Here is a 15857-nt window from a genome sequence, read left to right as displayed (position 1 = left end):
AAAGGAAAGCATCTTTTCTGTACTCTGAATTAGCATAGGCACTGGGACTTGTCTGGCTGCTTGGTGGCAACTTTGGGCATCTGGAGAACAAGTCTTTTAACTGCCCACAGCTCCACTCGCATGGCTGTGTTTAGGTGCCCAAGGGACCAGCGGGGTGTCCGTGGGTTGGACACCCTGAGACAGGGGTCTTTCCTTTCCACCTGCTTCGGGTATATCTGACCCTTTTGTCAGTCTGATTTTGAGGATTATTCAAGAGAATCTTAGTTTAGCTCGGCAAACAAGTTACATAAGCCCCATTAATCTTGCATAATAACTACCGTAGTTAAGACTTTAAAGCCTAGCTTCCTACTTTCTCTAGAACTAGTTCCTGTTTTGAAATGTGATGATGTGTTTCAGGAACTGCTAATTAGCAGTTTCCCTTGAAAATTCACACGGGCTTATTCTAAGAACTTTTCCCTCCATACTCAAGTGTGGGTTCTTTAAATTATTAATTCCATAAATCATGTCAGCATTCCTACATAACTCTACTTGATTTTTATCCTAAAATAATCCGCAGCTTATTTTTAGACACTAGGATTAGCGATCTTACTCTTCTATAGTTAGAGGCATGTGAATAGAGGGATGCAACGTGATACAGCAGGGGGTTACAATATAGATTTTGCATTCTTGCATTGCGTGTTGGACCTGCAGCACTGCCCAGGGGCAGCAGTCAGAATCAGAGCACAAGCTTATGGAAGGATGCACAGAGCCTCTCTTCTGAACAGCTTTCCATCTAATGTAAGGCAAAGCTCGTCAAGTCACGGTGATTAACAGAAAGAGCGAAGGAAGAGAGGAATAAAGAGTGCAGTTGACCACGTACTTCAGCTAGGCACTCAGCTGGGGTTTGCTGAAGCATATAATTTCTCATTTATTTTATTTTTAATATTTTATCTTTTTTGCCCCTGACCAAGCAGTTATTTGAACGATTTGTGTGTGTATCGTAGCTTAAGTTTGTCTTATGGAAAAGAGGAAAGAGTTGAGGGCAGGCATTTCATGAGTCAAGGGGACAGGATACAGTATCAGAAATACTCAGACAACTTCTTATCATGTTGATTGCCAGCAAAAATACACGCATCACAAAGGAAATAACCAGCGACTGGTTTGGTTTTCTTTTCTTTAGATATTATCCTAAATAGCATTAGACAACTTTGTGACACCACTTATCTTTTTTCACTGTAGGTGGTATTGCAGTTTTTGTTTAGTTAAAGCAAGCATGTGATGCCTGGAATATTTATTTCTATTTTTAATGGTTTTATAAACTCAACATCTGCTCAGTGAAGTCAACTAAATAAAGGTAACGGGCCTCCTGTGCCAGCTGCCTGCCCCACGCACGGCGGTACGGCAGCGAGTACAGCTCTCACGGGGCTGCCGAGACCCGCTTTTGAGCAGGAGATGGGAGCTGTGGCTCTCCGCTAAGCCCAGTCAATGAACCAGAGAGGGCACCGAGATGTTTTTCACTCCTTTCCTGCCAGAAGGAAGACTCAGAGTCAAGATGTAAATATTTAGTCACAGTCTGGCTCATGATCTGCTCAAGGCAAGGCCATAGTGGGCTTATCAAAAACATTCTTCTAATTGTTTTGATTGTCCTCAACAAAATGATAAACTACTTTCCTTACACTGTTACTATACTATATATTTTATTCTTTTCCTTACTGATGCTGGGAATTCGTAGAGAAGCAGGAGTGCTGGCAGGCGGGTGGAACTGTGTATATCCCTAACATTTAAATCTGAAAGGCATTGCTGAAAGGTAGTAGCCTTTTACATATTTCTGGGTTAAAATTAAAATATGAGGCAGTTTGGAAGGGTGCTTGTAGGGGAAAAAAAAAAGGACTTTCGTTTCTCTAGAAATAGCTGATGCTTCGTACCAGTCTGTGTGATTGTTCTACAGGGTTTTTTGTATGTATGGCACATAGTGTAATGACTTATACCCAATAATTATTGGATTAAAGGTAGGGCAAAAGTTTCTTCTGTGTTTCACTGGGTAAGTGTTCTGGTAATTAATAAATGAGAGTGAAAAATAACTACCCCCAATTTTTATTTTTTTTATAACTCTTTTTTCAGAAAGTTTGTCAAGTTTTGACTTTGCGATATGCAATAAATCACATTTTAGCTCATCTTGTAAATAGAGATAAAATTGCCTTCCCAACATATTCCATGTTTTCCTGTGTAATTAACACCTCGTTCACAGTTGTGTCTGCCAGTCAAAGCCCTGCCTTCTTCCCCCTGACACTTCCTTGATACTTTGTTTAGACTGCTGTGATTTTAAGTGTCATCCTCAGGATACTTTAAATAAGTCCAAACAGGAAAAGGAAGGTGCTTTAAGAAGTCAACAGTATAGATCATTATAACTCTCAGAGGGACTATTTTAAAAATACGAAGCAATTTATATTTGTTTATTACTTATACCATTACCTCTCAATCTGTTTTTCATACTTTCTAAGGAAAGTTTACTGTTTTTCAAAAAAGTTGGTAAAAGTCAGTTTCCATCTGTGTTTCAGAACTAGAGATCAGTCCGAAAGTGGCACATCTCAACTTTTGGAGATGAATTCTAAATAGGAATTGGGCGTGCAGGGTCAAGACCCAAAGAAGCACGAGTGTTTATTGTTCACTAGTGGCACGGCTAGCCAACAATAGCCCCCCTTCTCTTGTACGTGTGGGCCTTTCCCAGTACTGTGCCCTCTCAAAGGCCAGACAGTTGCCCAGTGAACTGCATCAATGAACTGGCCAAAGTCTAAAGCAACTCTGCTTTTTTGTGGGCCATCCTTAGCCTGGATGGGTTCCCACCTCTGGCTCGTCACAGGGCTGCGTGGACAGTGTCACCAACACAGCAGAGGACGTGCTGAGGGTGGGTGGTGAGGGACCATGTAGCCTTGAACCCAATATAGGCACCTAGTACTGTATTTCGGATATGAAAAATTCACCCTGAGCTGCCCCAGTTACAGCCCTGCATGTACGAGTACTGGTGGGATTAAACAGCTCAGCACATAACATATGTCTCAGCTAGTTAAGATCCAGGAATTTGGCACTCCAAATATGCTGAGGGGTGTTTTTTTTTTTTGGTTGGTTGTTTTTTTGTTTGTTGGTTGGGTTTTTTTTTGGTTTTTTTTGTTCTTTTCACACAGCCCTTAAAACACACTGACTGAGGACCTTCGTAAAACTGTGGTTGCAGTGTGCGTGTCATGTGGCACAGCCCTGTGGATGAAACATATCCCTACAATCCTCGTTCGGTTCTTTCTTCAACTTGAAGGGCTTCAAATCCCTACCTCCTGCTTCTCGGGAGAGTCCCTGGCATATAGGCAAGGGGTTACCCTGTTGAGCTGGAGGGTGTGAGGAAGAGGGATTTTGTACCCTTACTGTCATCATCTTGTTTCCCCTCAGTGTAGATCAAGATTAATGAGAGGCGGAGAGTGAGAGCGGTTGCCTGCAGATCAGGGCTCTCACCTGTAAAGAGTGAAGCTGAGATTTCACTCTCTGTTCCTTAGGTTACTTCTGCAGTTTGTGTGAGATCATCATTTAATGAAAAACAGAAGTAGGCTTAGAAGTAGGGACCACAGCTTACAGAAATGCCCCTGTGTGTTAACAGTGAGCTGTCAGCAAGCATTTTCCTTTTCTAACTTCTTAAGCCAAGTTTTCAGCATGACACCCCCTAATGCTTTTTGTTAATTTGTTTGTTATATGCAAGGGAAAACAAGGGAAAAGTTTAGTCTTTATATAATACTTTTTTTTTTTTTTTACCATCAGAACTAGGTATTAGTTGTTCTCAGCTATTGTTTCTAAAAAATGTGCATCACGTTTCAGCTTGGTAATAAAGATGTAAATTACTGTAAATTACTTCCATTTTTATGTTAATCTTCTTAAAAAAAAAGCATGTGTGAAAACAGCAGTTGTTCAATTGAGTTCTGTACTAAAAAATTGTAATAATTACATGTACATGACTACGAGCGGAAAGTCTCACGTTAACTTAAGTAGACTTTTATGGACCTTAAGTTTTAATGCAAATGATGCTGCGTGTGTACTCTATACAGTGATGGTAGTAATCGCATGAGGAAGGTGAATTGGTTTTGCAAATAAATCTCTAACTTTTCTGCTTATTCTCACATTCTGGAGAAGAAGGGTATGAGTGTTTGTTAATTGGGTTATATTTCACATATGTACTTACTGTGCAAGTCAGGGTGACTACTGCAGCACAGTTTAACATCCCAAGCTCTGGTATATTCAGATAAAATATAATTTCTTTACACTTCATCAAGATGTTCTGTTTATAGCTCTATCAATGTGCACTCACATTTGAGACACAGGTTTAAAATGTGACAGTAAATGTTACAGTGATGCAAATATACTGTTTGTCACAATTATTAAAAAGAATCCTAAAATTACTAGAATTGGATGGCATTGCCGTGGCTGATATAGCATATTCATTTTGGATAGGTTTTGAACTTTTTGATAATAAGCAAGGCAATAAATCTTTCATTTAAACCAAATTCTTATTCCAAATCAGTCACTAGCTGTAACATGTATAAACGTCTGTTGTTCTTTTTTTGTTTCCAGGGAAGACGGGGCAAACCAGGCCTCCCAGGAAAACCAGGGCCACCAGGACCTCCTGTGAGTAACTAATGAGGGAAGGGGAAATTTTCACTCTATCCCGAAACAGTGAACTTTGTTAGCATTTTTATAGCAGGTTACCCGATCATAATCATGGTTGAAAACAACTGATTTGTGTTTACTCTGCTGCATCAAACAGCTACTATTCCTAGCCTTTTGATACAGCAAAGATAAAAGAACTGGGTCCACGAGTACAAGAGACTACAGAGGAGGGAAAGAACAAGATGCAAACTTCAGCAGAGGAAGCAGAAATTGTCTGGCATTTCAAAGAAAGACTGGCCATGTATGCTAAATGTGAATACTGTGCATTCATTCACTATGCAAAATGCGTGATGCTCTGTAGAAGATGGGATAATTTCTGTCTCAGAGGGGTAATTTGAAAGATGAAGGCCTGTGTGAAGCATGTGCCAACTGTCTGAATGGTGGGGAGGATTATACAGCACTGGAATGAGCACTCAGCTGTAGTTCAAATGAGTTTACTGAAGAATTAAAAAGATTAATAAATACATGACTCTATGGAAGGATTTGTAATATGAAGCACTAAAGGGTTTAGCTCAGATCTAAGAGGTTTGGGATTTTTTTTTTTTTTTTTTTTTTTTTTTTTTAGGAGATACATAATTTCAAATTTGAAGTCAGGCACGGATTTATTTTAGCCTAAAATGAACAGAGCCTTCCTTTGGCAGGGGAAGACTTGGTCATATTTGTAACATTCCCTATATATTGTATTGTAAAAATGCTGGTATGCACAAATACAAATCAGCTATTTATTTGCAGATTGAGTAAACTTCTGCTGTCTTACATTCTTAGTGTCAAACAAGGATTTCATAATTCCTTTTTCTGCTTACCTGAGAAAGGTAATGGCCAGTAGTTTATGCGTCTGAACATTTGATTCATATGCTTCAAGCTCACTGCAAGGGAAAACTAGTCTTATTTGTAGAGACTGCTGCATGAAATACAATAAGTAAAATGAAACAGATGTCATCTAAACTCATCTAAAACCAAAACTGCACAAATTGTATAATTCCCCCCCCCTTTTCCTTGCAAAACGTGTTCAGAAAGAGGACTTGATGATGGAGTTCATTTATCCTGCATAAAACTGAGTAGTTATAAATCCTTCCCTCTCCCTCTTCTCCCCTGCATATAGTTATATTGAAGCCTTGCTTATTTGAGTCTTTTGTACACTTTGAGCTTCCTGATGCTGAAACCGTTCTGTAGACTGGAGTCTGAACAGAGGAAGGGAGTGATGCAGAATCTTTCCTAATACAAATGCCAAAAATGACCTTTAAAAGAAAAAAAAAAAAGAAAAACAGAAACAAAAACCCACAAACACCACACACAACCGGAAAAACACCAAACCATAGTAGAGGTCAATATTAGACCTAATGAACTTAGCATTTTTTTTGAGGCGGTGAAAAGCTGTTCCACCATTGCATATCTTTGCCATCGTTGATTTGCTGGCAGGTCAGGCTTGTGAAGATGTATGATCCTCGACAGACATACCAGAAATTTTGAGTGGAAGCTAAACTGCCCTTTTATTACTGAGACCTGCTTCAGATTTGCTTACAGCAAATGGGAAGCTCAACTTTGTCAGCATGGCAGCATCCGTACGAGGAGCTCTGTGTGGGTACTGTAGCTTAGTCCTGCATATCAGAAAAGCATTCCTCAACCAATCATGGCCTAAATATTGGTCAAATGTATTTGTTTGTGGTATAACTATCTTGATGCAATCTTTACTTTGGATACAGCTACACCAGCATCTTGTGACTAAGAATATAACGCATAGAAATATAATGCATAGGAAAAGCATACTCTAAAAGCAGCAATGCCTGTTAATGTGCATTGGCAGTATCCCCATATTTAAAGTGCTGCAGCTTGTACGTACCATCATTCTTCCTCTCTTTTTCAAGCTCAAACTCTATTAACTTTTGCTACATAGCACTTCCAGCTACCCCTTTTCTTCTAAGAGGAACTAGTGGCACATGGATATATAGTCAGCCTTTAGTTTGGGCTGTCCAAAGTGCAACAGAACTGTCACACCTGCAGGGTGGTTGCATATACAGGGTACAAAATGCTTAACAGATTGACCAGACATGTAAAAATTAGACTGTCCAGAAAAAGTAAGTTTGGTGTTTGGTTGATGTTTCAGAGGAATAAGAAATTTGTATTGAAGAAAAAGGAGATTCAATCATTAATTGTTGCGGTAGCTACGGTACACACTGTGTGTTTGAAACTAAAATTTACCTAATTCATTTAGGACCTTATGCCATGAGGCTAAGTACTTAATTTAGATATTAGGAGAGCAGACAGGTGTTCAGCAATGACAAAAAGAAAAACCCATAAGAAGGAAATTTCTGCCTCCTTGAGGAAGAAGTTGGTGAACAGTTGATAGGATGCAATACTTAGGGCATTTGGTATGAAGGATAGTCCTAAAAAAAGTGTAGGCAGGGAGGGATTATGAGACTACATTCTGAAAAGGGCTGAACTACATTCCTGAAAAGGGCTATAAATCGAACACTGCTAAGCGGTGTGAGTTTTGATTAATTAAAATAATAATTTTTTACCTACTTGTGGCACGGCAGCAGTTAAGATTTTCTTTATGTTCTTATCTGTCTCTAATGTGACTTTTCTAACCTTCTCTCAATACCTCTTTTTTTTCGCTAACCTAACTTCTGGGGATTTTTTTTCAGTAAATTTGATGTCAGTCGTGAATTTCTAGCCCTTTAACAGCATCTGCACATCTTTGGTTAAAAACCCGTATCAGTGTCAGAAATGTAGATTTATTGGCAAGTGGTGATGAAACTCTTCAATTAAAGTGGGACTCTATATGCATTTTCTTCCAGGTATCCTTTCTTTTGTTTCATTTTCCCCTTATCCTTTCTTTTATGTCATTTTTCCCTCTAGAGCGAATCCTGTGCCCACAAAAGGCAAGGAGTCAATGAGGATTTTTATTGACAGGTTATAAAAAATATTTCTGTAAGCCTACCCAGGTGATGATCGCCAGCTCCTTTTAATATTTTTTAAGGTTTATTAAATATTATGGACTTGTAAAGTGTTCTGTTATTCCCTTCTGGTTCAGAATTCATGGTTTGCATCCTTGCTGTCTGATGTTGCTTTTGAGTACTGTTCTGTTATTTCAATACTGGAGAGCTGCGATGTGTGCTCACACTTGTCTCACTCCAGTGGGTAACAATTTATGCTGAAAACAAGGAATCAGAAGGGGTTCAGTAGAACAGCAGCTCCCTCTAGTGCTTTTTGATCCCTTCCCCCATGTTAAAGAACCTAGAGAGCAGTTAAAAGCTTCTGTTAAATACACTATTCATTTCACTTTCAGAAGCATTCTGAAAATTGTGATTGCGAAATCAAAATCTCTTCAATGCCCTTCAAATGTATTTCAGACATTTCCTTGCTTGCGTTGTCTTCTAAAGTCTTCTGAAAGAGATACTGTCTCTTTCACGTGCTCTTATCCTGCTCTGCACGGCTCTTCACTGAAATTGAAATGCTGATTTCATGAAACAAAAGGAAGTACTATCGTAGTAGGATGCTGTGAGCTCGTAAGTACAGCACTTTGATCTGACTGCAGAACTGAATTGATAGCTTTCTTCTGCCGTAGCTGCTCACAAAAATATCTCCAGGATTTAGCAATGCAGAAGGGCTTACCAGCAGACCATACATTATTTTGCGTAGGCATAATGCTTTCGACGTCCCACAGCATTTTTTTCTTCAATACTTAGAATCAAATGTATGTAAGGTGTCTGAACTTAGTATTTATATACTCTTGGCTTAAGGATGCCAAAGGCCCAGTTCTGCAGCCTTCACTGTAGCACAATGCTTTTCTGGTCTAGGGTCGTAGAATTGCTACCTGCCTGTTTGGGTTTTTTTTTTTAGGTTTCTAAGAAAAGTTCATTTATTATTCAATTTGTCCTGCCTAGAAAATAACTGCATGATGTTTGGCATTGTTTTAGACATTACGGTCATTTGTGGGAGGTGTTGGGGTGGGTTTTGTTCATTTTTATTTTTACTTTTACACGAATCATCAGCCAGTTATTTCTATTTACGTAGGTAAGCTAGAGGGCAGAAAGAGGAGTTTTACTGGTTTCTCCAGTAAAGGTTAACTTCATCTTTTCTGTCCCAACTTTCTCTGTCTCTGCTGGAACTCTTATGACTGGAAGAATTCCATTTCTCAATAGTTCCCATGTTGGTGAGACATCAGATTGTTTTTAAAATAAAAAAAAATGCCAAGCTAGAGTAGCGCTACAGACTTCCACCACTATAACAGCATTCTTTGCGGTGAGTCTGAGTATGGCTTCTGCCCAGTGTTCCTGTTTGGCAGAAGGGAAGTGCTATCAGCAGCACTGTTTTTTAAAGGTGGGAAAAACAAGGACCACCTGATTTGGCCACGTGCCATCTTATCCAAGAAGCTCTCTGTGGAAGAGGCAGGAAAGAAACTTTGGGTCTGTTAAATCACAGGTTAGTGAACTGCAATCACGATTATTCATCCTCTTAAACCTGCTGTTTTCTGCCAACACATCCGAAGTTATTGTTTGCAACCAGAATAGATTTATTTCACAATTGCTGTAGCCCTTGGAGCTCATCATTCAGTTCATCATTTACCTTTGCAAGAGGCTGAACTTCATATCTTTTATCTTCACAACTATTCTTGCTTGGAAGATTAGCTTTGTGTTATTCCTTAAAGTCTTAAATTAAAATAGGGCTTCGTTTTTGTTTGTGTTGCATGTGAGGCAGTGGAGAAGTTCACAGGCTGCTTGAATTTCGTCATTTAATTCCATACACTTTTGATCTCTTGTTATTCAGTATGTATGTCAGTGCCACCAAACTAGTTATCTTAAGTAGCCAGCAGTTTGCCTTGGAAATTTCATTTCCTCCGCCTCAGGAAATACTGCCATTCCTCTACCAATATTTTGAAAGTGAATGAATGTTATCAGTTAATTACAATAAACAGAAAATTAAAGCAATGGTAAGTGAAAATTGTCAGTAGCATTTCTGGTATTCCTGGACATTCAGCTGCTTTTTAGAAGAATAGTGGAAATGCTTACGTGGTGGGGCAGGAGTGGCTGGCAAGGCTTGGTCATATTGTCTGTTTCTATGCAATTAGGTTTTTAAAATCCATATAAAAATGTAATTTACTTAATGTATTCTATTGTGGCAAACGTCATGCCTTCATCATTCTTTCCATTTGCTCTTTGGGGTAGTTACACAATATCACACATCTGCACTCATGAGTTTCATGGGTTTTTACATTATAGTAATCAGAAAAACAGTATTTTACTTCAATGGGCAGGCACAGATCTGAAATGGATGGATAAAGTGATTACACCGAGTCACTTGCAGTGCTGTCTTCTCCAAAATGGACTGTTCTTGTGATGCAACTAGTGCATTTACTTCTTACCCATTTTACTGCATAGACTGTGAAATTGGGTAGACTTTTTCAGCAGGCTCATCTTTAAGAAATGCAGACGAACTGTAAAAGTTAAGGGAGAAAAATATATTATAAACTGCAGTAATTTCACAGTTTGGAGCTATTTCCTTTTAAGCACCTGTGTTTCTATTCCTGCCTTGTCTATAGAAAGAACATCTGAAAACTATTTGTAATTTTGGAAAACAATCAGGACACGTTTTCGGTTCTTTTCTTATTCATACAACTGTACCCTCTGTGTGCTTCACTTCTTTCAATTACACAACTTGATATTAAAAAAGAAAAAGGAAACCCCGCTCAAGTGAGCTTTTCATTGGTATTTGCAAAGCAGCAAGTCTGAAAAACATCCAAAGTGGCAGATGTGCAAAATTCTCATTCAAAAGCTAGAAATTGCCTGTACAATAATTCTTCAACTCCTGCTAGTTTCATTGCTTCTCCACTTGCAAACCAGTGCTACTGGTTCTTTTTTTGTCTGAGGAGACTTCAGAGTGTGTTATGCAGCTATATTAGTGGAGAGAAACAGCATGGAAGGGAAGAAAGAGTCTAGAGTTTAGGAAAACACCCTTGAAGAAAAGTATTTTCTGTTGTGTACACTCATTTTATTAATTTTATTTTCGAAAGAATGATGGAAAGATAAAGTTATTAAATTTATGTCAATTTTTTGAAAATGGAAAGACTAAAGCCAGAGAGGTGCTTTACTTTTGGTGACACAAAGGCTGTGGCATAGTCAAGAATGCAACTCAAATGCCTTAAGTTCCTCTGGGCTGCCTTAGTCACGAGACAGTTCTGGGGTTTTTTTTGAGGTTATGTCTGTTTCTCAAAACTGTGACATCCACAAAGGTTTTCTGTTTTGTCAAAAATTTATTTTTTATTTGATGTACAAATAATATCTGAGAGGTTGGAGTTGGTGGCAGGTACAGCATTCCTGTGTTGTGTAGTTGCAGCGGTTTCATTTGTGGAAAAACAGTAAAAGAAACAACATGGTGGCAAATGAGAAGGGAGAATAAATTCTTGCCTTTGACTGCTTGCAGGATTGTAGAATCCTGCCAGGATTCTGGATTCAAGGATTTGACACTGCAGGATTACAGTGTTGAAGTAGAGACATCTAAGAAGTAGGCAGTGTCATCACGGTTCAGTCCCAGTTCTGGACTGCCATCTTTCATATGGATATTGAAGTAAAAGTTCTGGCAATAACTTCAGAAGTCAGAGTTGACTGAGCATCTCAGTCGGAAGATCATCTCTATGTTTATCTCACTTTTCAACGTAAATTTGAGGAGACAGTTCACTTCCAAAATAAAATGAATGGCAAAATTTCTGGCCTTGTATCTCTTCCAATGTTGGGGAACAAAGTGAGAGTGAGGCATCTGAGATGTTTTCATGTCACTTCCAAATCTTCCTAGTGTCCCCTAGTATTTAAGTCCCACTATCATTCTTGTAACAACGTGATCACAGTAAAATACATAGGATCATATTTCATAACTTAGCGATGATGTCTCAGAACGCACCTGTCTTGTGCTGGTAGGCTGCGATAATGTTCTGCCAGGTCTTACTGATTTATCCATCAGTTTTAATAACTTCTGCCTGTTTGACTTTAATTTGGCTTTATCATCTTCCTGGGTTTTTGTACCTTCGGACTCCATGGGAACTTTGTGATTGCCTCTCTTTTATTAGTTAGTTTCCATCAGATTGAAATTTTTTTCCCCAAGGAAGCAGCAGTCTGTTTGGTTAATCGAAATCATGGTTCTGTTTCTCATCTTTTTGAAGTTCAGTACCTCAAGGGAAGTACCCTTACTGGTAAGGAGAGCCATCAGGGCTTCACAGAATGATCTTCTACGTGTGGGAAAACTTTGTGTGTTTGCCATTCTGCGCACTCCTATAGAGCAGATGCATCTTGCCGGGGAAGGCTTTGCTGTCAGAATGCAAATCATGACCTAGCTCATTTAAATGCTTTGTTGGAACACTTCAAAATATGATTACATAGAAGCCAAAAGATACCACCCTCAGAATGTGCATCCTCACAGCAGCTATCTCATTTTATCACATGATCAATGTCACCAAACTGGTGTCTTACTTTTTATGCAAGTACTTTACTTTGTGGTAATTCTCAAGTTATTAATAACAGTTCATCAGCTTAGCCTGCTACTGGGACTTAGGAACCACCCTTGTGACTCATTACTCCCAGTTAGAGATGCAGGAATTGTACATGTTGAAAAACACGACCTTCCTGAAGAGTGAGCCTCCTGGAGGAGAACAAATTGCAATTGTTTTGAAATTGTCTACGGTCTCTCTTGCCTCCCTCCAAAGGTGCTAAGAGAAATTATGCAGAATAGTTGCATTAGTGAAAGAAAACCTTCTTCAGTCTTCATGAGTCGTTGCTGTAAAGCTCCAGTTTCTTACTATATTCTGGTGGTGGGACAAGAGCATGCCTTCTACTCGGTGATTTTCCTTCTTATTACTAATTGTCCACCCAGAAATGCATTTAAACTACTGTGACAATTATAACATCAGTGAAGACCTAATATTCTCTGCATAAAGCTCTTTATTTGTAAACGAACCCTAATCTGTACCACCGAGAGAATGATGCTGTTCTGAAAATGGAAATCCTTTTCAGTTTCAGCTTTGTGACACTGTTATTTGTCCTTGCAGCCATAGTCAGATTTCCCTTGCTCATGAGAGCTATTATTTTTTAAAAGTTGAACTACACTGCTTCCACAAATCCATTTACTACTTCCTAATGATCCTTACAACTGGTACCGCGATGCAAAAGTGTCAAATACCAAGGATTATCTGTGATATTCAATTCACAAGCAGCATCTTCCATACACATGTGGAATTATCAGATATGAGGAACGACATCTGTGACAAAATCATTGCTGTTCCGGTCATCATCTTTTTTTCCTGAATTGCCTGATGGTTTATACAGCAGCAACTCTGAAATAGTAAACAGTTGAGCTCCTCCTTAGAAAAGTATAGGGAATGGTTATTTAGCTTATATTAACCCAGATGAATACATAGTATTTCAGTATTTTCTTTGGATGTCCAAGTGAAATCAATGGATAGAGGATTTTTCAATTTTTCTAGGAATACTTTGGAGTATTGCCACTGCCCTGCTGTGAATTTTACAGCAGTACTTGTTACAAAAGTCTTACCAGTTGAAAGCAATAATATTTTCATCTTGACCAATTTGTGTCTTGGGTGAGAAGTGATTTTGACCCCTGACTTCCTATAATAGTTTTACAGGTCCTTTAGCATGAAAATGGGTGAAGTTTTCAATAGATTCTGATTCTGAAAGTTTAGAAAGCTGCTTTCCTTTTATGATGCATAACGCCAGAGTATTTCCATCATGTGATGTATGTATAATAACAGGGCACATAAAACAATTAACAAAGACCTCATACAAAATTAAATTGTGCGATAAAATCTCTGACTAATCTCTCACATACAATCTCTGACTGATAAACAAACTCGATTTTCTTGAGGCACAGCCCTTCTTAAAACTGAAGAGAATTCAATTTCCTAAAGCGATCCTTAGGGTGCATATATGCCAGCTACATTTTCCCCACTAACACAAAAGCTGCGGACAGTAAATTGTCTGTGATTATAAAAAGCCCCAGAGGAGGAGAGTTGCCTTTGTGCCCTGTCTCCGTTGAATGCAGCTCTTTCAGACCAGGTTACTTAACTGAGTATGTTGTAATCTTATTAATGCAGTCGAACGTTCCTTACAGCCGTCATGCGTGACTGTAGTTCATATTGCACGATGAAAATTTCAGCTTAAAGTGAGATACAATGCTAATTGGGAAATTTACGCAAGTTTTAGTTCAAAAGGCCTTTACTCAACTTTTTCTCTTCTGCCCTGATTTATAACACTTAAAAATCTCACTGAGGGCCTAGTTTGTAGCAGAGTATGTCTTAATTTTTTTTATTTTTCCCAAGCATATTTATAGTTTGTATTTGAGCAGGAAGATCCTTCTCCGTTGTTGAAATCCTTTGTGTGTTTATAGGTAAAACTTGCAATGCTATAAAACTAGGAAGTTAGTCTTTTGGAGAATTCTGGCATTCCTTAATTTCCCTTTCTGCATCTAAGTTAAAAACCTAGCTCTTTACTCACAGTAGGAGCTGCTTCTACATCAAAACTTGTGCTTAGACTTAGTGGAAAGGGTTTCAAAATGCTGCACAACAAAGATACTGCTGCTCGTACCAGAAGGGATTCGTATTAAAATTTATATGGATGTCACCTCTGCCTTCTCTGACAGACTGATTCACTCTGAAAGAAGTTGCCAGTTTTCAAAAGTCAGGGATTTAGAAACTGACTCTGCTTCTCCTCTGAAAAAAAATTATATTATGAACTTAGAAAAAATAATTTACTGTGTAATCTAATAAAAATCTAAACCCTTTTACGTGACCACTGCTCTTTGAATATAGATATGTAGACATAATATGAGTTAAATTAAAATGACCTTCTGATGCATTTTTTTCCATATAGGGTACTTCTGGACTAAAAGGAATTCTGGATTCATTGAATAAGCATTATAATGAGGTATGGAGATTTGATATAGTGTCTGTGTACGTGTGTTTATGGCTAAGAAGCATCTAAGATAGAAATGACCACAGTTTTGATCCCTGCAAACCACATTCCAAATTGATCCAAAGGGTAGATCCTTTCCTGTCCCCTTTATGCATCCCTGTATAGGCTTGGTCCATGCTCCAGATGCATACCTACTGTGTCCTCTATCCTGCTGCCATGTTTCTTACCTCCCATCCATCTTCTACTCCCATATTTTTGCCTGGTATAACTCAAAAAGGAGGTGGGTGGACCACCTAGCTGTTAGTGTAAAGCACCAGCTCCCCGTCTCTAAACCTAATTGCTCTAAACGGTACATGACATTTCTTTTTTCTTGACCTACTCTGTCGTGATCCTAAGAGTAGACTGGAAAGACAAGGAGGCGTAATTTTAAAAGGTCTGCTAGCAATTCATAAGAATCGTCCTTATGTTTGTATCATAGACTAATAAAAATATTGTCTTAATTATAGAACCTCCTGCAGCTACAAGCACTTCATAGAAAAAAGTTAGAATTGGATAGGACAGTGTTCCATGTGACAGAGCTTTTAAATTCTTACCACAGATTTTTCAAATCATTTAAGCAGTGGTAGTGTCTGCCATTATAAGGGATCATAATTCAAAGATCACACAAGTTTTTTTAATTGATGCCAAAGGGAGTACGTAACTTATCTGATTAGACAATCATATTTCATTCAAAGACTGATGAAGCACTATTACAGGAGTATTCGCTTAATGCAAAGGTTACTGTGTGTATCACACCTTAAGTCACGCAGGTCAAACCTGGAAGACACCCATTTCTTTTAATATTAAAATGCATAACTATAAAGAGCAGGTGAATTAAAGATATTTTTCTTTTATGAAATATCCAGATGAGTACTAAAATCTTTTTTTGAATAGAGATTCTGGGGCCAAATTCATGTCAAACATATCTTTCCAGTTGCTGTTATCACTGAAATGATTTCTTGGATATTTCTGATATTTAATCCACTCCAAATCAGTGTATCACCTTAGAAATCAAGCATAGTTTTATATGCTGTCCTGGACAGGGACATTACATGCTGTCCTGAACTAAGGAAACTTAGTTTCTGGGTTTGTCTGCCATTTCACATGTATGTGTTAAAAAGTTTTCTATATTTTGGTTTTATGCCTTTCATTTTCTTACCAGTTTTTTTTTTTTTTCCTGCCAAAGGCAGCTTTCACTGATACCAGCCCTGTTTCCTC

The 15857-nt window shown here is 38.4% G+C and overlaps 1 protein-coding gene across 1 annotated transcript in view; it reads left to right on the top strand.

Moving 5' to 3' along the window:
- Positions 1 to 15857, top strand: part of COL19A1 (collagen type XIX alpha 1 chain) — a gene marked incomplete at its 3' end in the record, with an annotated part of 201173 nt that overhangs the window by 128841 nt on the left and 56475 nt on the right. Inside the window, exons 16-17 of the mRNA XM_082481418.1 lie at positions 4588 to 4641; positions 14559 to 14612. Coding sequence (XP_082337544.1) covers positions 4588 to 4641; positions 14559 to 14612 — 108 coding nt within the window. The remainder of the gene's footprint in view (positions 1 to 4587; positions 4642 to 14558; positions 14613 to 15857) is intronic.

Source organism: Vanellus vanellus, assembly GCF_965231255.1.
Source record: "Vanellus vanellus genome assembly, chromosome: 3".
In the NCBI taxonomy this organism is placed as follows: Eukaryota; Metazoa; Chordata; class Aves; order Charadriiformes; family Charadriidae; genus Vanellus; species Vanellus vanellus.
Note: the sequence above shows the minus strand (reverse complement) of the source record. Positions and strands in the feature narration are given on the sequence as shown.